Source organism: Prionailurus viverrinus, chromosome E2 (genome assembly GCF_022837055.1).
Source record: "Prionailurus viverrinus isolate Anna chromosome E2, UM_Priviv_1.0, whole genome shotgun sequence".
Taxonomy (NCBI): domain Eukaryota; kingdom Metazoa; phylum Chordata; class Mammalia; order Carnivora; family Felidae; genus Prionailurus; species Prionailurus viverrinus.
Window position 1 is genome coordinate 46,350,175 of NC_062575.1, and position 24,159 is coordinate 46,374,333.

Consider the following 24,159-nt stretch of genomic DNA (forward strand, 5'->3'; position numbering starts at 1 on the left):
TCCTCTCTCTGTCCCTGACCCACTCGTGCTCTCTCTCTCAAAATAAATAAACTTAAAAAAACCCCACAATTTAAAATGTAGCAAAGATGTGCTTGATCTTTATGGAGAACATTAAACTTGATCAGAAATTTCAAATAATGCATAAAATAATGGAGAATAATAATATGTCCATGTAATATTATTCACATAAGGTTCTAACAATAAAGGATACTATAGATGACAGCCTAGAAAACATTTGAAATTTTAACTTTAAGCTTGATTGGAAGGGAAACTGTGACATTTACATACATATAAAGGGACATCAGAAGTGTTGGTTTGGTAAATACCTACACACACACACACACACACACACACACACACACACACACACACACACAATGTAATTGGCTTGGGAAACTTAAGGTTTGAGATTTTGAGATTTAGGTGCAAAATTGAAGTGGATAATTGAGACTGAATATCAAAACATCCTCAGGATTACAGATATGATTGTGGCATCAACCACATGCTTGACATTTTGGGAGGTAATGAGGTCAGTTATGAAGAATGAATACTGAGAGAAAAGACTTACGGGTGTCTAAATAAAATAGAAGAACTAAGACAATATGATTTTAGCTATTAAGAAGAAAGAAGAGAATAGTATATGAAAGGGAGTTAGAAAAGTACCAAACTCAGAAAAAGGGAAAGCCTAGACCTTTGGAATTACAAAATAAATGGTCCTTGGTGACAAATATTTCAAAGTAAAGTGACAAGACCAGAAGAGTGAAGGTAGGAATGATTGAAGGCTTCTTCTTTGAGAAGTGAAGTATTAATGAAAAAATTTTATTTTTAAAAAATAGTATTTTAATCATATTTTGTTTCCTATCCACCCTTCTTTCCATGCCTTTTATACCAACTTATATTTCATTTTCACTGCTCAGGGTGAATTTTTATGTTTATTTGTAATGTACAAGGTAGATACATACATGGGCATGAATTGGGGTATTTGCATTTTATATTTTTGAAGATCCTGCCAAGTTACTCATCAAAGAGGTTTTATTTACACTCTCACCTTTAAGAGACAGTATCTTTTACCCGTTCCTGGTTTCAGTTCTTTTAGTGGTTTCTCACACAATAAATATTAAGGAATCCAGAGAAACAGTGAAAGAGAGAGGGAAACACAAGGATCCTGCACCATTGTTGGTGAGTTTGTGTCCCTCTTTCCCTTCTGCAGAGTATCTGATATTTTACTTCTTCAAATGAGGTTATTGGTACTCCTGCCATTTGATTTTTAGTTTTTCAGAAAGTCATTTAAAATAGCTACAATATCTATTCTGATAATTATTTTCTTTCTTTTTCCTTCTTTGAATCATCTTTGATTAAAAAAAAAAATTTCAGAACGCTCCCTTTTTAGTACACTGAGAATACAATTAGAGCTTTAGAAAAATTCTCTCCCTTTTTTTCTTTCAATTCTGTTTCATTGAGTATCATTTTTTCTATTTGGTGTCCTTCTGTTAGATTCCTGGAGTGGTTTTATATATTTAGCAGTTTTTCTCTACCTGCCTGTTCCTTCTGATAAAGGTCTAGTTCTAGCTATCCAATATGGTTACACTGGTCACATGGTTATTGAGCACTTGAAAGGTGGTCAGTCTGAATTAAAGAATGTAAAGTGTCACACTATTTTTTTATTACATGTTGAAATAATATTTTAGATATAGTTTATAAAATATCTTACTATTAAATTCACCTATTTCTTTTATGTTTTTGATGTGACAACTAGAAAATTTGACATTACCTATATTGTTCTATTGCTCATAATATATTTTTATTGGGCAGTGCTGATCTAGTTACTTCAGTATAGCTGGGAAGGAACCCATCAGAAATTGAAAAGACTCCTGGGGCGCCTGGGTGGCTCAGTCAGTTGAGCGTCCGACTTCAGCTCAGGTCACGATCTTGTGGTCCGTGAGTTCGAGCCCCGCGTCAGGCTCTAGGCTGATGGCTCAGAGCCTGGAGCCTGCTTCCGATTCTGTGTCTCCCTCTCTCTCTGCCCCTCCCCCGTTCATGCTGTCTCAAAATTAAATAAATGTTAAAAAAAAAATTTTTTTTTAAGAAATTGAAAAGACTCCAGATAAAAAATGGCAAGAGCTTAGAGTTATTTTAAGTATTCTCTGACAATTAGTAATGCAGTATTTTTTTTTTTTTTTTTTTTTTTTTTTTTGTAATTCAGTAGGGCTAGAGATATATGGAGAATTGCCTTAGAAACTGGGAAGTTTAAATTTGGATTCTCTCTTTTGTATCTACTTGTCAGTCTAAAAACTTAGGAGTATATTCCTTCCTGTTCAATACCTGGCTGCCTGGTGAACATAGCCCACCTCAGAGCTGTTTATGAGCATAGACTATAAGAAGCACAGTGACATTCCAGATCCTAGGGACCTATGGCAAAAGTATTTAAGTACAGTATTTCTTTCCTAAGCTACTATAAGGGACTGAGCTATAGTGCTGTGCATCTATATATTTCCATCTAAAGGCTATTAATGAGGTAATAGACCTGAAATGAGGGCAGTCACTTTATTTTTTAACTGCTTTTACTAATTTTCATTCCCTGGAGTGTGGTAGATAAGTGCTCTGCTTCATTCTGTCATCCTATCCCCTGTTAATATTCCCAGTCATGCAGGCATATAGGTCTGGGGCTTCTTTTAAGTTCTGACAGTGGTAAATAAGTTCTTTGATATTTTAATTGCTTATGTTTACATTTGACTTATAAATAAGAAAAGTATAGTGAAAAAATCTAAGTCACCAGAAATAAAAATTATGCTGGACAGTGATTATAAACATAGTGACCAAGTTAATTTAGGCATACATCTTTTAATCCAGAGTTACTACATATCTTTGTTCCTGTGTGCTACATACCTGTCTTAAGTGAATTTCAATCTCCTGTTTCTACTATAATGACTTCACACCATTTCCCTTCTCCAGTTCCCTTTCCACTGCCCCCATACATTTTATAGAATAGTAACAGTTAACATTAAGCATTGCTAGGCATTAATATGTGTGATGATAATTCATACAACAATTCTATGAAAAAGGTATTATCTCCTTTTAACATCTGAGAAAAAGTTCTGAAAGGATAGTAATTGGCCTATGAAAAATCTAGACATTTAAAAATGTTGGAAAGAACAGGGAATTAATAAATCATGGTGCATACAGAAAGGTTCTCTGTAAATGTTAAGAATGATGATGGATTTATTTCTGCATATACAGTCAACTAGTTTTTTACTAAGTCACCAAGAATGCAATGAGGAATGGATAATCTCTTTTAAAAAAATGGTATTGGGGAAACTGGTTACCCATATACAAAAGATTAAAATTAGATCTTTATCTTATACCATACTCCAAAATTAATGCAGAATGTATTAGACTTTCATTTGGACCTGGAATCATTAAACTCCTATAAGAAAACATAGGGAATAAGCTCACTAAAATTGGTCTTGGCAATGATTTTTGTATTTGACACCAAAGCACAGGCAACATAAAGCAAAAATAAACAAATGGAACTACAACAAACTAAAAAGCTTCTGCACAGCAAAGGAATCAATCAACAAAATTAAAGGCAATCTATGAAATGGGAGAAAATATTAACCCCTTACCAGATACATAAAATATGATTCTACATATCTGGTAAGGGATTAATGTCCAAAATATATAAGGAACTAATGTACCTTAATGGCAAAAAAAAAAAAGCACAATAACAAAAATGGGCAAAGGACCCAAATAAACATGTTTCCAAAGAAGATATACAAATGGCCAGCAAGTACATGAAAAGTGCTCAAGATCATTAATTATAAGGGAAATGAAAATCAAAACCACAAAAATGTCAACGAGTTATCACCTCACACCTGTTAGGATGGCTGTTATCAAAAAGGGAAAAGATATCTGTTGGTGAGGACATGGAGAAATGGAAACCCTTTGTACGCTTTTGGTCAATATGTGAATTGGCACAGGCATTAAGGAAAACAGTATGTAGTGTTCTCAAAAAATTAAAAATAGAACTGCTATATGACCTCACTTCTGCGTATATATTCCAAAGAAATGAAATCAGGATCTCAAACTTATCTGCATGCCCATCTTCATTGCAGCATTATTTACAGTAGCCAAGATATGGAAAAACCTTAGTGTCTGTAGACGGGTAAAGAAAACACACACACACACACACACACACACACACACACACACACACACACATCCAATGGAATGTTATTCAGCCTTAAAAACAAAGAAGATCCTGCCATTTACAAAAACATAGCTGAACCTGGAGGACATTATGCTAACTGAAATAAGCCAGACACAGAAAAACAAATATTGTATGATCTAACTTACATGTAGACTATAATAAGTTGAACTCACAGTGACAGAATGGTGGTGATGAGTGGCTGGGGAGTGGGGGGAAAGGGAGATATTGATCAAGAGGTATAAACTTTCAGTTATAAGGGTAAGTGCTGAAGACCTAATGTAAAGCATGGTAACTTATAGTTAATGTATACTTGAAATTTGCAGAGACCTCAAGTGTTTTCACCACACACACACACACACGATAACATGTAAGGTGATGGATATGTTAATTAGTTTGATTGGAGTAATCATTTCACAATGTATAAATATATGAAAACATCACACTGTACACCTTTATACATACAGTGTTGTCAGTCACAACTCAGTAAAGCTGGGGAGGAAGAAAAAGACTGATGGGGGAAAATGTGTAATAAGTAGGTCACAAAACCATCAGCATAAGAATACAGTCATTGAGGGGGCGCCTGGGTGGCGCAGTCGGTTAAGCGTCCGACTTCAGCCAGGTCACGATCTCGCGGTCCGTGAGTTCGAGCCCCGCGTCCGGCTCTGGGCTGATGGCTCAGAGCCTGGAGCCTGTTTCCGATTCTGTGTCTCCCTCTCTCTCTGCCCCTCCCCCGTTCATGCTCTGTCTCTCTCTGTCCCAAAAATAAATAAACGTTGAAAAAAATTAAAAAAAAAAAAGAATACAGTCATTGTCAAAACACTGATATACCAAATTGTTAACAGTGATTGCATCTGAAATCAATTATGTGTCAGCTTCTTTCTGAAGGGAATGATGAATATGGATGGGAACACCAGTGGCATGCCTGAGATATAGTAAGGAAGTAACTTGACAAAAGCAAATACTTAAATGTTATTTTTTTATTATGAAGTAGTTTAAATATACAGAAAGATATAGAGAATAAGAACCTACCTATAAACCAACAACCAGCTTTATCAATTTATAAGAATTGGCCATGTCTGCTTATTTTTTAAAGAAGTGAGTGATTAACAGATATCTCCTTTTGCATCCTTTTCTCAAGCTCATTTTTCTCCCCCTCCAGAGGTCACCACTGTTTTGGATTTAATTATTATTTCCATGAATGTTGCTATACTAAATCTATATGGTATTTAGCCATGGAAAATACACATAGCATCAATTTGCATATTTTCAAACTTTATATAAATGGTACCATATAATACAAAATACTGTCTAGTTCAATTTCATTAACATTGTTTTAAGATTTATCCATGCTGACAGAAATATCTCTACTTCATTCTTTTTAACTTGGGATCTAACTTCTATTCACCCTAATGGTTATTTTGATTGCTTTAAGCTTTTCATTCTTAAATAATACTGAAATAGACTTTCATGTATACTTCTCTAGACACATGAAGAGAGGAGAGACTATAAGAGGTTTAAGTGTGGAACTGCTGGGTCAGAGAGTATACGCATTTTCAACTTTACTAGATATTGCTAAATTATCCTAAATACAACTACTTCCAATAGCACTGTATGAACATTCGTACTGCTCCACATCTTTCCAGTAATTGGTACTATGATGCTTTTGCCAATGTAATGATTTTGAAATAGTTCACTATGATTTTATTTGCTTTTCCCTTACTGTAATGGATATAAACAATTATTCTAATAACCCCAAATGCATCTTTTCTCTATGGGTCTAAGCCATCTTAATCATATGCAGAATTTCTAGAAATAGGTCAGACTCGACAGCTGTCTTGCTTAAGAGTTCACACTTCATAGATGAATTTAGAACAAAGCTGTGAAATTAGCAGGAAAAAAGACCTGAGGAATTTTGGTTCTAATTGGAGTGAATTTGTGAATTAGGAATAGCTGACAACTTTTATTAGGCTGTCTCTTCAGCTTAGACCATATAATACTCCTCAGTTTATTATTTTTCATTTTGCTAGGTCTAGAAAATCTATTGTTTTATATTTAAGTGTTAATGATTTTAGCCTTTGAAATTTAACTCCATGAAGACATAGTCTTAGTATTGATCACTATTGTCTCCTTGTGTCTAAAACCATGTCCAGCAAACAGTAGGTACTCAATATTCACTGAAGGAGAAATTATATATATTATATATATATATATATATATATATATATAATATATTATAGGAAACCCTATATATATTTGTCTGTAGCTTTTTACCCTTAATTCCTATTTGGTTTAAATTTTACAACCACTGGCTAAAACATTCACAAACTTTATACTTTTTCTGTGGTGTAGAACAATTTAAATGCTTCTTAAATTACTTAGATTCACCCATACAATTGCGTGGGCCTGGTATATTTTTATGGGACAGTGTGAATTTCTATGTTTATTGGTTTTTTGGAGTTGTGATCCTCTATTCTTTTCTTGATCTAAATGTGAGTTCTGTATTCTTCTCAATCATCACTCTCCTTATATTGTTTATCCAATTCCTTTAGAAACTTCCTAAAACTGGTTGTAGGTGTTAGTAGTTCTACTTGTTGTCTATCCTGATTACGTATCTAGAGTGCAAAGACTCCCACTTATGTTTCTAAAATTTTTAGGTTTTCTTAATTCTGACCTGCTGCTTCCCAGGGATGTTCTACTTTGTCCACTGAAGAATTTTGTTCTAGCTGTGGAGTAAGTAACTTAACATATGCTGAGTATGTAGAACAGTGCCTGGTGCAGAGTAGACACTCAATACACGTTAGCTATTATGATTTATTGAATATCTGCTATAATTGATGTGCTACGTGAAGCACTTTACATGCAAATTTATTCCTTTATATGCATCAGTCTACAACAGACACTATATCATTTAATAATCACAGTTCTACAATACAGTATCCTTTATTATCCCTATTTTAAGAATTAAAGAAAACCCTGAGGTTTAGATAAGTCAAACAAATTACTCAAAGTCGTACAATACCACAGCAGTTGTAGAGCTGATTTTCCAGAATCTAAGCTCTTAGTCCTGGGAAGTGCCTAGTGCTCAGTGAAGGAGACTGGAATAAATAAAATAAGACTGAAAGGTATGTAAGAACCAGATAATGAAGCACCTCACAGACAATTTAAAGACTGAGGATGTTAGCTTAAGAAAATAATAAGCCAAAAAAGAAAAAAAAGTCTTAACTGGAGGCAGTGATATATTCTTATACTAAAAAAATCAGTTTGGGGCATGGTGGGAATGAATTTAAGGGGATCAAAAGTTGATATAGGAAGACCTCTTGGAAAGCTACAGTATGGTGATTGAGGTGAGATGAATCTACGGTGACTTTAGAGATAGAAAAAAAAGAATATAAATTCTGGATATATTTATGAGATAGTGTCTAGAGAACTTGGTGATTGACTGGATTGGGTGGTGAGAGTGACTCCCCAAGATGGATTCTCTGATGATGAGCAAGGTGTGCATGCTGCCTGAAAGTTTTCTTGCATTCCTTACATTCATAGGGTCTCTCTCCAGTATGAATTCTCTGATGTTGGGCAAGGGATCCACAGTAACTGAAAGCCTTTCCACAAACGTTACATTCATAAGGCTTCTCTCCAGTATGAACTCTCTGATGCTGAGTAAGGGATGAGTCATTGCTAAAAGCCTTCCCACACTTAATACATTCATAGGGTTTCTCTCCAGTATGAACTCTTTGATGTTGGGCAAGGTAGGCAATCTGGCTGAATGCTTTCCTACATTCTTGACATTTATAAGGTTTTTCTCCAGTATGAATTCTCTGATGTTGAGCAAGATGTGAATTCTGGCTGAAAGCCTTCCCACATTCCTTACATTCATAGGGTCTCTCTCCAGTATGTATTCTCTGGTGTACAGTAAGGTATGCACGAAGGCTAAATGCTTTCCCACAGACATTACATTCATAAGGTTTCTCACCAGTATGAACTCTCTGGTGTTGAGCAATGGATGATCTATTGCTAAATGCTTTTCCACATTCAATACATTCATAAGGCTTCTCTCCAGTATGAACTCTCTGATGTTGAGCAAGGTAAGCAAACTGGCTAAAGGCTTTCCTACACACTTTGCATTCATAAGGTTTTTCTCCAGTATGAACTCTCAGATGCTGAACTAGGTGTGCATTCTGACTGAAGGCTTTCCTACATTCCTTACATTCATAGGGTTTCTCTCCAGTATGAATCCTCTGGTGTTGAACAAGATTTGATCTCTGGCTGAAGGCTTTTCCACATTCTACACATTTATATGGTTTCTCTCCAGTATGAATTCTTTGATGAAGAGTAAGAGATGAGCTCTGGCTAAAGACTTTTTCACAGTCATTACATTTCAAAAGTTTTTTCTCTGTATAGATACTCTTGGGCTTAATGGCCATTAAATTTTTTTTAAAGCTTTTCTTATGTGTATCATGTTTATGTACTTTCTCCTCTTTGGTGGTTATCTGTTGTGTATGAAGCAGTGTGTTCGGATGGAAATTTCCCCAAGATTTGTTATATTCTTGTGCTCTTTTATTAATAAGGGCTTCTTCATGAGTGATTGTCTCTTCCTTGAAACATGCCTTCTGATTTACTGGCTGTGTCTCAAAATGGTCCTCACATTTCCATTCTTCTCTTAAACTGGAATACTCAAGGCCACAGCTTGTAAGTTTTTCTAGAATCTTCTGGGATGATTGTGCTTCATAAATATCTTGCTTTGAGGTTAATTCTTCAGTCTCACACCTAGATTCCCAGCCTGAAAAATAATTTAAAAACATGTCTCCTCTATGATGTACCAGAAGGAACATTTCTGAATTTACATTCATAAAGTGAAGTATGTGAATTTAATAACAAAACCCACAAGAACATTGGCTTTTGTAGTTCTGATGTTTGTAAGAAACTGAAAATAGATCATACAGAAACTTGAAGAGGAATGATTAGAAATTATAAGAAAATTAGTAAGGTAGGGGTGCCTGAGTAGCTCAGTCAGTTAAGCATCCAACTTCAGCTCAGGTCATGATCTCACGGTTTGTGAGGTCAAGCCCTTCATCAGGCTCTGTGCTGATAGCATGGAACCCACTTTGGATCCTCTGTCCCTGCCCCCCTCTCTGCCCCTCCCTCACACTTTCTCTCTCTCTCAAAATAAACATTTTTTTAAAAATCAGAAAGGTAAATCTCATGTCAATAAGGAATTATGGAGATGGATGGACTTGGTTACAATTTTATGCATGTATGAATAATACAAGCACTGAAATAACATCCATTATTATAGTTTTTTCTTGCAAGAATATTTATCAAACCTTGTGCCAAAGTCTTCTAATGCTTTTGATATTAAACAAAACAAAGATCCTTACCTTTATGGACCTTATATTCTTGGGGGAGATAGGAAATAAATGCTAAATGAGTAAATTTTATTATATGTTAGAAGGTACTAAGTGCTTCACAAGAAGAAAAGCAGGGTAAAAGAGATTAGGAATGTTGGTAAAGTCAGAGGTAGGAATAATTAATAAATTAACATTTAAGCAAAGATTTGAAATAAGTGAAGAAGTCAGTCACTTAGATATTGAGAAAGAGCATTGTGGGCGGAAGAAATAGCCTAAAAGTAGAAGCACATATGATATGTTTAGGGAATAGCAAGAAGGCCAGTGTGTCTGGAGAGGTGTTGTAGGAGATGAAGTCAGGAAATAAAAGATAAGATTATTTAAGGTTTATATACTTTCTAAGGAATTTGGTTCTTATCCTGAGTGGGATGGAAAGCCACTGAAGTGTCTGTGGAGTAGAGGAGTGATACTTATGTACAGTTCAATGAAAATACTGAATGGAGGCAAATATGGAAGAAGTAAGGGGACCTATGAATGTAGTAATCCAGGTGAAGATGATGAGGATCCAGACCAGAGAGCTATCAATGGAGGTATAGTGAGGTGGCCAGATTCTAGATGTATTTTGTAGGAAATGCCAAGAGGATATGCTGACAGATTGGATATGGAAAGTAACAGTAAAAAGAGATGAGCAAGCCTTCAAAGTTTATGTCCTGAGCAATAGAAGAATGGATTAGCCATCAACATTGATGGGAAAGGCCATGGGCACAGGTTTAGGTGGGGATATATGTAAGATCTGGAGTTCAGTTTTGAACATAATAAACTTAAAGTGTTTTTAATTTTTATTTTTAAAAATATTTATTTATTTTGAAAGAGAGAGATGGCATGAGCGGGGGAGGGGCAGAAAGAGAGGGAGAGAATCCCAAGCAAGCTCCACACTGTCTGCACAGAGCCTGATCCAGAGCTCGAACTCACAAACTGCAAGATCATGACCCAAGCCGAAATTAAGAGTCAGATGCTTAACTGACAGCCACCCAGCCAAGTTGATTTTAGACATTGAAATGGAAATGCTGAGAAGGCAGTGTTATGGACCCATAAGACTGAATTTAAGATAGAAGTCTGGACTAGAGATTTTAAACTAGAAATTACCAGCATATACATGGCAGTTAAAGAGAATATATTACCAAGAGAATGAGTATAAAGAGAAGAGAAAGGAGCAAGTAATGAACCCCAGAGCACTCCAACATTAAGATATTTGGGAAAAGAGAACAAACCAAAAGAGATTAAGAAGGAACAAATGTAAACCAAAAAAATCATGGCTAAGAATATTAACATCACATGATATGAAATTAAATGTTGTAATGAAAATCAACTTGTTCTGGGGTGCCTGGGTGGTTCAGTCAGTTAAGTATCCAACTTCAGCTCAGGTCTTGATCTCACAGTCTGTGGGTTCAAGCCCCATGTTGGGTTCTGTGCTGACAGCTCAGAGCTTGGAGCCTGCTTCAGATTCTGTGTCTTCTTCTCTCTCTGCCCCTACTCCACTCATGCTCTGTCCCTTTCCATCTCTCAAAAATGAATACATGTTAAAAAAAATTTTTTTGAAAATCAACTTGTTCAATGATTTATACTGAAAAAGATTAAAATACAGAATCACAAAACACGCACAGTACTGGAATATTAGTTAAGAAATGTCACAAAAGTAATAATAACAACAGCTAATAATAATGACCATTAAAAAGAATTATGAATATGTTGTGACTTGCAAAACACCAGATATGAATCATATCATAAATAAAATGCAAATAGAATGTAGAAGCTATGTAGAAGAAGGGAGATTACTATACTATTTATACTTATTTTTTTCAAATAAGATTGTATCATTTTGCAACTTCTGAATCCATTTTAAAAAGCAATAGAGGAAGGCATAAAGAAAATAACATCAGGAGATAACTAACACTGACAACAACAATGAAGAGGGAAAATACCCTAAAAATAAACTTTGCGAGAAATGAGCAAAAAGCTTTACAATTCTAATGAGGGAACTGCCCCCCTCCCCTTAAATTTGAATAAAGGGAGAAGATGCATACTTTGTTTTTCTATATGAAGAACCAAAATGTAAAGCCATTAATTCTAAAATTAACCTATTACTTCCATTCAATTACAGTCAGAGCCTCATAGTGAATTTTTTTAAAAACTGGGTAATAAAGAATTTGGCAGGCTTTTGTCCATAGTTCCAAGAGGTAACCCTCTAACCACTCTAAGTTACTGGAAGGAGTATAATTGTGAGGCCCTTGGACCATACCTGATAGTTTAATATTTTATTTACTTTTGAGAGAGAGAGAGAGAGAGAGAGCACGAATGGGGGGAGGCAGGGGGCAGAGAGAGAGGGAGACACAGAATTTGAAGCAGGCTCCGGCCCTGAGCTTCAGCACAGAGCCTGATGCAGGGCTTGAACTCATGAGTTGTGAGATCATGACCTGAGCTAAAGTCAGACACTTAACTGACTGAGCCACCCAGGTGCCCCCATACTTGATAGTTTATGGCTATAGTTTATGACTCATGGCATGCCCCTAGATAGTTTTTGCTAATGTGATGACTTAGGATGGAGGCTAGCCATGCCAGAAAGACCAACCATGTGATTAAAGGGTTGGTGCTTTGAGCTATCATGGTATCAGTCTGGGAAGGGAAGGAGGCTGGAGACTGAATCACATTGGGCATTGGGCAATGATCCACTCAATCATACCTACCTAGTTAAACCAAAACACAAACAAACAAATAACTCTGTAACACTGAAGCTCTCTTGAAAGCTTATTCTTTTGAATATTGAGATGTCTGGAAGGCCCTTTCATGTTTCCAACTCTGCCAGACCTTGCCATTGGTGGCTGTGCTTTTGGCTGGTTCTTTGTTATCTTTTGCTACAATAAAACTGTAATCATAATATGGTTCTTTCCTGACCTCTGGAGGTCACTGTTGTGAGTTATCAAACCTGAGGGTGACTGTAGGCACCCTCTTATCTGTAGCCAGCTAGTCAAATGAGAGTGGCCCTGAAAATCCCCAAACTTGCAGAAACTATCTGAAATAAGCACAGTCTTGTGGAGCACCATTCTCTCAGATTTTTCAGTTTGGCAAACTGACTTCAAGAATTTTTTTTTTAAATCCTAAAGTTTATCAAAATAGTAAACATGTATCCAGGATAAGACTATATGCTGTCCATAAAACATGCATTAATAAATTTTAAAAAATTTTAATGTTTTTATTTATTTTTGAGAGAGACACAGAGCGTGATGGGGGAGGGGCAGAGAGAGACAGGGAGACACAGAATCTGAAGAAGGCTCCAGGCTCTGAGCTGTCAGCCCAGAGCCCAAAATGGGGCTTGAAGCTCTGAATTGCGAGATCATGACCTGAGCCGAAATTGGATGCTCAACCAACTGAGCCACCCAGGTGCCCCCGTGCATTAATAAATTTTAAAAGACTGAAATCATACAAATTATCTTTCTCAATCATAATGAAATGAAACTAGAAATCAATAGCAAAATAATACTGGAAAAATCCACAAATATGTGGAAATTAAACAACACACACTTAAACAACCAATGGGTCAAAGAAGAAATCACAAGGTATCTTGAATGAAAAGAAAAATATAACATACCAAAAAGTATGGGATACATCAAAAGCAGTGCTAAAAGGGAAATGTAAAGCTGTTAATGCTTACATTAAAAAAGAAAGATTGCAAATCAACATCCTAACTTTACATGTGAACAAACTAGACAAAGAGCAAACTAAACCCAAAGCTAGGAAAAAGAATATACTGAAGTAGAGATCAACAAAATACATAGAAAAATAATAGAATCAACAAAACCAAGAGTTAGTTCTTCAAAAAGATTGACAAAACTGACAAACTTTTAGTTGGACTGACTAGGGGAAAAACAAGACTCAAGTAACTAAAATCAGAAATGAAAGGGGCCACATTACTACCAATTACAGAGAAATAAAAAGGATTATAAGAGAGTAGTATGGACAACTGCATGCCGATAAATTGGATAAAACGGACAAATTCTAAGAAACACACAACCTTCTAAGACTGAATCATAAAGAAAGAAAACCTGAACAGACCCATAACTAGTAAGTTGACTGAATCTGTAATCCAAAGCCTTCCAACAAATAAAGGCCTAAGACCAGATAGTGTCTGTGGTGAATTCTATCACAGGTTTAAGAATTCACATAATCTGCCTCAAACTCTTCCAAAGAAATGAAGAGGAGTGAAGACTTCCAAACTCATTTTATGTGGCCAGCATTACTCTGATACCAAAGCCAAAGTAAGATACCATAAGAAAACTAGAGACCAATATCCCTTACGAGCACTGATGTAAACCTCATCAACAAATACTAGCAAACTGAATTCAACAGCATATTATAAGGCTTATACACCATGACCAAGTTGAATTTGTTGCTGGAATGCAAGGATGGTTCAGCAAAAATTAATGTAACACACATTAACAAAATGAAGGAAAAAACTCAAATGATGCAGAAAAAGCATTTTATAAAATTCAACACCCTTTTATGATAAAAACACTGAACTGGCAACAAAAGGAAACTACTTCAATATAATAGAAGCCATATATGAAAAGCCAACAGCTAACATCATATTCAATGGTGAAGGACTGAAAACTCTCCTCTAAGATCAGGAACAAGGCAAGAATGCCCACTTTGACCACTTTGTCAGTATAGTACTAGATGTTCTAGCCAGAGCAATTAGTCAAGAAAAATACATTTTAAAAATCCAAATTATAAAGGAAAAACTAAAATTTGTAGATGATATGCTCTTATATGTAGAAACACTAAAGACTCTACATCACCCCCACCACTTAGAATTAACAAATTCAGCATAGTAGCAAAATACAAAGTCAACACACCAAAATCAGTTGTATTTCTATGCACAATCAACAATCTGAAAAGGAAATTAAGAAAACAACTCTATTTACAATAGCATGAAAAAGAATAAAATAGGAATTAACGAGATGAAAAACTGGTACAATGAAAAAACTACAAAACATTGCTGAAAGAAATTAAAGAAGATGTAAATAAATGGAGATATCCTGAATTCATGGTTACAACATTAATATTACTAAGACAGCCATATTACCTAAAGCTACCTACAGATTCAGTGCAATCCATATCGAAATTCCAATTATGTTTTTTTCAAGAAATAAGAAAAATTCATATGGAACCTCAATGGACCCTGAATAGTCAAAACAATCTTGAAAAGGAAGAAGAAAGTTGGAGATCTCACACTTCCTGATTTCAGAACTTTCTTCAAAGTTCTACAGTAATCAAAACAGTGTGGTACTGGCATAAAGAGACATACAGACTAATGGAATAGAAAACAGAAAGTCCAAATATAAACCCTCACATGTATAGTCAAATGACTTTTGATAAGGGTGCCAACAAATAGGAAAAACCCACAGCTAATCTTACTCTCATTGAGGAAGAACTGAACACTCTTCCACTACGGTCAGGAACAAGACAGGAATGTCCACTCTTACCACGGATATTTAACATAGAACTGGAAGTACAAGCCACAGCAATCAGAAACCACAAGAAGTAAAAGGCATCCAAATTGGCAAGGATCTACTATTTGTAGATGACATGATACTCTATACAGAAAATCCAAAAGACTCCACCAAAAAACTGCTAGAATTGATACATGAATTCAGTAAAGTTTCAGGATACAAAATCAATGTACAAAAATCTGTTGCATTTGTATAAACCAATAATGAAGCAGCAGAAACAGAAATCAAGGAATCAATCCCATTTACAACTGCACCCAAAACAATAAGATACCTAGGAATAAATCTAACCAAAGAGATGAAAAGACCTATACTCTGAAAACTATAAAACACCAATGAAAGAAATTGAAGATGACACAAAGAAAGGGAAAAACATTCCATACTTAAGAATTGGAAAGCAAATATTGTTAACCTGTCTATACTACCCAAAGCAATCTACACATTTAATGCAATCCCTAGCAAAATATCAATAGCATTTTTCACAGAGCTAGAAAAAACAATCCTAAAATTTGTATGGAACCACAAAAGACCCCGGATAGCCAAAGCAATCTTGAAAAAGAAACGCAAAGCTGGAGGCATCACAATTCCAGACTTCATATTATATTACAAAGCTGTAGTGATCAAGACAATATGGTACTGGCACAAAAACAGACACATAGATCAATGGAACAGAAAAGAAAACCCAGGATTGAACCCAAAACTATATGGCCAAATAATCTTTGACAAAGCAGTAAAGAACATCCAACAGAATAAAGTCTCTTCAACAAATGGTATTGGGAAAACTGGACAGCAACACGCAAGAGAATAAAACTGGACCACTTTCTTACACCATACACAAAAGTAAATTCAAAATGGATTAAAGACCTCAATGTGAGGCAGGAAACCATTAAAATCCTAGAGGAGAACACAAGCAGTAACCTCTTTGACATTGGTCGTAGCAACTTCTCACTAGATAGGTCTCCTGAGGCTAGGGAAACAAAAGCAAAAATAAACTATTGAGACTTAATAAAAATAAGAAGCTTCTGCACAGTGAAGGAAACAATCAATAAAACTAAAAGGCAACCTACAAAATGGGAGAAGGTTTGCAAATGACATATCTGATAAAGGGTTGGTATCCAAAATCTGTAAAGAACTTATACAACTCAACAGCCAAAAAACAATCCAGTTAAGAAATGGGTAGAAAACATGAATAGACATTTTTCCAAAGAAGACATACAGATGATAAGGGTGCCAAAACCATTCAATGGGGAAAGGACAGGCTTTTAACAAATGCGGTGAAAATTGGATATCCACATGCAAAACAATAAAGCTGGGCTCTTGCTTTACATCATATACAAAAGTTAACCCCAAGTGGATCAAAGACCTAAATGTAAGACCTAAAACTGAAATATTTTTAGTTGTTAACATAGAGAAAAAAAATCCTCATAAAATTGACTTTAGCAATGATTTATTGGTTATAATACTATAATAAAACATAGACAACAAAAGAGGAAGTAAAAAAACTGAATTTCATGAAAATTAAAAACTTCTATGCATTAAAGATTAAAATCATCAAAATAAAAAAGCAATCCACAAAATGGGGTAAAACATCTGCAAATCATGCATCTGAAAATGCATATATATCCAGAATATATAAAGAACTCCTACAACTCAGTAAGAACACAATTTAAAAATAGACAAAGGTCTTGAATACACATTTTTCCAAAGAAGAGATACAAATGTCCAACAAGCATGAAAAGATGTTCAACATCACTAATCATTAGGGAAATGCAAATCAAAACCACAAAATGCCACTTCATACTCATTAGGATGGCTACTGTTAAAAAAAAGAAAGAAAGAAAAGGGTGGCTGGGTGGCTCAGTTGGTTGAGCATCCAACTCTTGATTTCAGCTCAGGTCATGATCCCAGGGTTGTGGGACTGAGCCCCATGTTGGGCTCTGAACTGAGTGTGGAGCCTGCTCAAGAGTCTCTCTCTCCCTCTGCCCTTCTCCCCTGCTCACGTGCTCTCTAAAATAAAAAAGGGGAAAAAAAGATTAAAAACAAACAAGAAAAGAACAGGTGTTGGTGAAAATGTGGGGAAACTGGAACCCTTGGCACTGTTGGTGAGAACGTAAAATGGGAGAGCCTCTGTGGAAAACAGTATAACAGTTCCTCAAAAATTAAAAATAAAATTACCATAAGATCCAGCAATTCCACTTCTAAGTATATACCCAAAAGAATTGAAAGCAAGGTTTCAAACAGGTATTTTTACCCATATGTTCATAGGAGCATTATTTACAATAGCCAAAAGATGGAAGCAACCAAAACATATGTCATTAAATGGATAAACAAAATGTGATATATACATACAATAGAATAGTATTTCACTTTTAAAAAGGAAGAAATTGTGGGGCACCTGGGTGGCTCAGTTAGTTAAGCATCAGACTCTTGATTTTGGGCTCAGGTCATGATCTTATGGTTCATGAGTTCAAGTCCCGTGTTGGGCTCAGTGCCGACAGCGTGGAGCCTGCTTGGGATTCTCTCTCCTTCTCTGCCCCTCCCTGGCTTGCTCGCTCTCTCTCTTTCTCTCTCAAAATAAATAAGCAAACATTAAAGAAAAAGGAAATTGTGACACATGCTACAAGATGAATGAACTTTGATTACCCCATGTGAAATAAGCCAGTCAAAAGAAGACAAACGCTGTATGATTCTACTTATATAAGGTACTTACAGCAGTGCAAGTCACAGAGAGAAGGTGGAATGATGGTTATTGAGACTGGGGAAAGGGAGAATGGAGAATTACTGTTTAATGTGTATAGTTTCAGTCTTACAAGATAAAAAGAGTTCTATGGCAAGATGCTGGTGACAGCAGCACAACACTATGAAAGTACTTAATGGTAGTGAATAGACAGTACTTTAAAAACAGTTAAGAGTAAATTTTGTTATATGTGTCTTACCATAATTAAAATAATTTTAATCTGTTTTTAATGTGAGACAAAAGAATAAAATCCTGAATAAGGAAGAGACCTTATAGATAAGTAAAAAGAACTATGGTCCATTAAAAGCAGACAAATGATGTGAAGAGACAATTTTTAAAATAACTGGGTAATAAAGGCATGTAACAAAATCAATCTCATGTGTTCAAAGAAAATTAAGAAAACACATTATGATATTATATTTAATCTACCACATTACCAAAAGGTGTAGATGCATCCTTTCTCATTCAGAGAGAGTGTACATGGGTATAAAATTAGAGCAACATGGTAGTGAGTAACTAGATCCTTTAACAGTACACAGGATCCCTGTCCAGCAATACAGCAGGCTAGTTAAAATGACAAACCAGACATATTGAAACAAACAAACTTAAGATGTTGTGTAAAAGAGAGAAAATATCTTTTTAGATGTGTTGCAAATCTGGCAAAAAATTAAGGTAAACTCCCAGAGGTCAAAAAGACTTCAAAAGTTACTTTTGAGTCAGTAAGGGGCAACTGTTTAACCTGGATCAGTTTATTTTTTTTTTTAATTTTTTTTTCAACGTTTTTTATTTATTTTTGGGGACAGAGAGAGACAGAGCATGAACGGGGGAAGGGCAGAGAGAGAGGGAGACACAGAATCAGAAACAGGCTCCAGGCTCCGAGCCATCAGCCCAGAGCCTGACGCGGGGCTCGAACTCACGGACCGCGAGATCGTGACCTGGCTGAAGTCGGACGCTTAACCGACTGCACCACCCAGGCGCCCCAACCTGGATCAGTTTAAAGCATCAGTTTAACCTGGATGAGAAAGAAGGTCATAGGCACATCTAACTGGAGTTTTAGGAAAAGAAAATACAGTGAATAGGGGAGTAATAATATGTGAAGAAATAACCATTGATCATTACCCAGAAACTGTTAAGACCAGAATAGTCAGATACAAGAATCATAATAAATCTTAAGTAGAGCAATTAAAATGAAATATGGGGCACCTGGGTGGCTCAGTTGGTTGAGCCTCCAACCTCACCCCAGGTCATGATCTCATGGTTCACAAGTTCGAGACCCACGTCAGGCTCTGTGCTAACAGCTCAGAGCCTGGTGCCTGCTTTGGATTCTATGTCTCCCTTTCTCTCTGCCCCTCCCCTGCTGACACTCTGTCTCTCTCTGTCTCAAAAATAAGTAAAAACATTAAAACATTTTTTTTTAATGAAATCTACATTGAGCTTTTTTAATGAAATCTACACTGAGCTAGCCAGGTGTCCCATAAATGTTAAATTTTCTAAGCTAATCAATACAAGAAAAAAAATAGACTGTATAACTTTCAAATTAGCAGATGGAGAAAAAGTCAAGAAACAAGAAAAAAATGGAAAAAGAATTTATAAAAGAAAATAAGATGGTAGAAATAAGTCCAATTCTATTAGTAATACCAAAACATGTAATTGACTGCCATCATTTAGTTAAAACACAGATTATCATAGAATAAAAAACTTTTTAGCTATATATACTGTTTACAAGAGAAACACAGAAAATAAGAGAATAAAGGGATAGAAAAACTACATCAAGTATTAACAAAAGAAGACTAATATAGCTACACTAATATCAAGCAAAATAATTAAGAGAAAAATCATCAGTAGATTTAAAAAGGGTAACAATAATATATGGAAGAATTTACCAGAAAGATAGAACAATCCAAAAACATATGACCTAATAAAATATTTTCAAAACAGAAATAACCAATTGTCAGAATTCTAAAAAAATGTATATATTCATCATCACAATTTTTAAAATAATTTTTAATGTTTATTTATTTATTTTGAGAGAGAGAAAGAGAGAGAGAGAGAGAGAGAGCATACGTGCATGGCAAAGAGCCAGAGAGAAGGGGAGAGAGACAGAATCCAAAGCAGGCTCCACAGGGTCACTGCACAGGGCCTGACATGGGGCTTGAACCCATGAAACCATGAAATCATGACCTCAGTCAAAAATCAAGAGTTGGACGCTCAACCAGCTGAGCCATCCAGGTGCCCCTCAGAGATTTTTTTTAAATCAATAAAGACACAGAAGATTTGATCAGCAAAATTAATGAGCTTAATCCAATGAACATATATCAAATGCTGTACACTCCACAACCAGAAACAGATAATATTTTTTAGGACACAACAACCACTTAACCACTAAGACATAAAATAAGTTTTCAAAGAATTTGAATTAAACAGACCATCTTCTCTAACCACAATGCAATTAAAAATTTTTTAATTTGGAACTTAAAAATTCCACTTAATTCATGGGTCCAGAAGAAATCAATGGAAATTAGAAAATGATTAGATATACATGACAACAAAAAGATGACATATCAAAACATGTGGAATATATCCCTAATATAGTCTTAAGTGCTTATAATAGAAAAAAGAAAGCCTCAAAAATAATGAATTATCTAACTTTAAAACTTAAGAAAAGAAGGGCACCTGGGTGGCTTAATTGGTTAAACATCCAACTTAAGCTCAGGTCATGATCTAGTAGTTTATGAGTTAAAGCCCCGCATCTAGCTCTATGCTGACAGCTCAGAGCCTGGAGCCTGCTTCAGATTCTGTGTGTCTTTCTCTCTCTGCCCCTCCCCCACTTGTGCTCTGTCTCTCAAAAATAAATAATAAACACTAAAAAATTTTTTGAAAAAAACCAAAACTTAAAAAAAGAGAACAGCATAAATAAATGCAGGAGGAATTAAATAATAAAGAGGAGGAATAAATGAAATTTTTAAAAAGATAAATTAGAGAGCGTCAGTGAAGAGAAAAATGACTGAAAATACTAAAAAAAAAATGATAAGTCCATGGAAAAATTTGTTTCTCCCTTTTTGGGAGGAAAAAGAGATCATAGTTACATATACTACCAACTTTAGATAAGAGAAGATAATGGGCAACTTTAATAAATTTGAAAATTTACATAGGACATAAAAATTCTCAGGAAAAAATGCTATAACTTCATTACTATAGGAGAAACAGAATCTTAGCACAAACTGAATTAGTTCTTTTCACAAGAAATTCTTTTTACAAGAAAATCACAGGACAAGATGAACAAAGTTCTACCAAACATTCAAAAAACAAAGAATTTTGATCTTACACAAATTATTCTAAGGAAGAATAAGAGGAATACTCACCAATAGATTTTATGAGACTAGTATCTTGATTCTAAAATCTGACAAGAAGAGTTCATGAAGGAAAAACTGCAGGTCAACTTCACTGATTAACACAGATGCAAAAAATACTAAATATATTGGCAAAGAGCAAGTAGCCATGAATGAAAAAGCTGTAAAAATGGATTGGTATCAGGACTACAAAGTTGGTTCAACATTAAAAATGTAATATGTAATTCACCACATTAACAGATAAAAAACTAAAAACCATCTAATCATCTATGGATAAAGAAAAACATTTATTGAAACTCAAAAGCTTTCCACAATGAAACTCTAGCAAACAGGAACAAAAAGGTATCTACCAAAAACCTTTAAACATCAGAATTGTTAATAACAAAATATGAAAGCACTCTCATTAAGACCAAAGGGGAAAAGAATGCCTGCTATCATCACACAACAAAAAGAAATAAAAGGCATCCAAATAGGCAAGGAAGAAGTCAAATTTTCACTATTTGTAGATGACATGATATTCTATATAGAAAATCCAAAAGACTCCACCAAAAAATTGCTAGAACTGATACATGAATTCAGTAAAGTTGCAGGATACAAAATCAATGTACAAAAATCTGTTGCATTTCATACACCAATTATGAAGCAGCAGAAAGAGAAATTAAGAAAACAATCCAACTACAACTGTACCAAAACCAGTAAGATAAATCGGAATAAACCTAAGCAAAGAGGTAAAAGACCTATATTCTGAAAACTATAAAACACTGATGAAAGAAACTAAAGATGACATAAAGAAACAGAAAGATATTCCATGCTCATGGACTGGAAGAACAAATACTGTTTAAGTGTCTGTGCTACCCAAAGCAATCTAAACATTTAATGCAATCCGTAGCAAAATAACAACAACATTTTTCACAGAAGAAGAGCAGATAATCCTAAAATTTGTATATGGAACCAGAAAAGACCCCAAATAGCAAAAGCAACTTTGAAAAAGCAAAGCAGAGCTGAAGGCATCATAATTCCAGACTTAAGTTACATTACAAGGCTGTAATATAATAAAAACCATATATGGTGCCAGGGGTGCCTGGCTGGCTCAGTTGGTGGAGCCAACTGACTCTTGATCTTGGGGTTGTGAGTTTGAGCTCCACATGTGGTGTAGAGATTACTTAAAAATAAAATCTTAAAAAAAAAAAACAGTATGGTACTGGCACAAAAATAGACATATAGATCAACAGAATAGAATAGAAAACCCAGAAATAAACCAATAATTATATGGTTATCTAATCTTCAACACAATAGGAAAGCATATCCAATGGAAAAAAGATAGTCACCTCAAAAAATGGTGTTAGGAAAACTGGAGAGCAACATGCAAAAGAATGAAACTGGACCACTTTATTACACCATACACAAAAACATTTGCAAATAACATATCTGATAAAGGGTTACTATCCAAAATTATATATAAAGGACTTATACAACTCAATAGCCAATCCCCAAATAATCCATTTTAAAAATGGGCAGAAGACATAAACAGACATTTCTCCAAAGAACATATACAGGTGGCCAACAGACACATAAAAAGATGCTCATCATCACTCATGATCAGGGAAATGCAATGGAAACTACAATGAGATATCACTTCTTATACCTGTCAGGATGGCTAAAATCAACAGCACAAGAAACAACAGGTGTTGGCAAAGATGTGGAGAAAAAGGATACCTCATGCACTGTTGGGAATGCACACTGTTGCAGCTACTGTGGAAAACAGTATGGAGCTTCCTCAAAAAGTTAAATGTAGAACTACCTTATGGTCCAGCAATTGCATTACTGGGTGTTTACCAAGAATACAAAAACACTAATTCAAAAGGATACATGCACCCCTATGTTTATAGCAGCATTATTCACAATAACCAAATTATGGAAGCAGCCCAAATGTTCATTGATTGATGAATGGATAAAGACAATGTGGTATATATATACATATATATATATATATATATATATATATATATATATATATATGTGTGTGTGTGTGTGTGTGTGTGTGTGTGTTTATATATATATATATAAATATATATATATACACAACGGAATATTATTCAGTCATAAAAAAGAATGAAATCTTACCATTTGCAATGACATCGATAGAGTTAGATAGTCTTATGCTAAGTGGAATAAGTCAGACAAAGACAAATGCCATATAACTCATTCATGTGGAATTTAAGAAACCAAACAAGCAAAGAGGAAAAAAGAGAGAAAAAGAGACAAACCAAGAAATAGACTTAAATACAGAGAACTGATGGTTACTGGGGGTAAGGGGGGGTTGGAGGATGGGTTAAATAGGTGACGGGGATTAAGCAGTGCACTTGTGATGAGCACCGGGTGAGGTATGAAATTTTTGAATCATTATACTGTACACCTGAAACTATACAACATGATATGTTAACTAACTAGAATTAAAATAAAAACTTTAAAAAAAGAATGCCTGCTATCACTACTTTAGTTCATACTGTACTGGAGATCTAAGATAGAGCAATAGGAAAAAGAAATTAAAGGTATAAGAATTTAAAATGATTCACAGATAGCCTGCCCATAGAAAAAAATCCAAAGAAATCTAAAAACTATTAGCATTAATGAGAAAGCTTGGCAGCATTGCTAGATATAAGGTCAATGTATAAAAGTTAAGTTCATTTTAAAACATGAGCAACAAATAAAAAAATATATATATAATATTTTAACATAGTAATTAAGATGCCTAGGAATTATTCTAACGGAAGATATGCATGGCCTTTATGAAGAAAATTATAAAACATACCAAAGGAAAATTTAAAACCTAAATAAATGGAGAGATAAACTACAGAATAAAAAATTTACAAATAGAAAAATTTACAAAACTGATATAGAGTATAAGTAAAATTTCAATCAAAAGCCAATCACTTTTTTTGTTGTTTTCTGGTGGAAA

The 24,159-nt window shown here is 34.9% G+C and overlaps 1 protein-coding gene across 9 annotated transcripts in view; it reads right to left on the reverse strand.

Annotated features, from left to right (window-relative positions):
- Nucleotides 1–5,166: 5,166 nt before the first annotated feature.
- The window catches only part of ZNF570 (zinc finger protein 570), a 39,132-nt gene continuing 20,139 nt past the window's right edge, over nucleotides 5,167–24,159 (reverse strand). For all 9 annotated transcript variants that reach the window (XM_047836814.1, XM_047836811.1, XM_047836810.1 and 6 more), the window contains one exon: nucleotides 5,167–8,984. In XM_047836814.1, coding sequence (XP_047692770.1) covers nucleotides 7,627–8,984 — 1,358 coding nt within the window. In that variant the 3' untranslated portion in view covers nucleotides 5,167–7,626. The remainder of the gene's footprint in view (nucleotides 8,985–24,159) is intronic.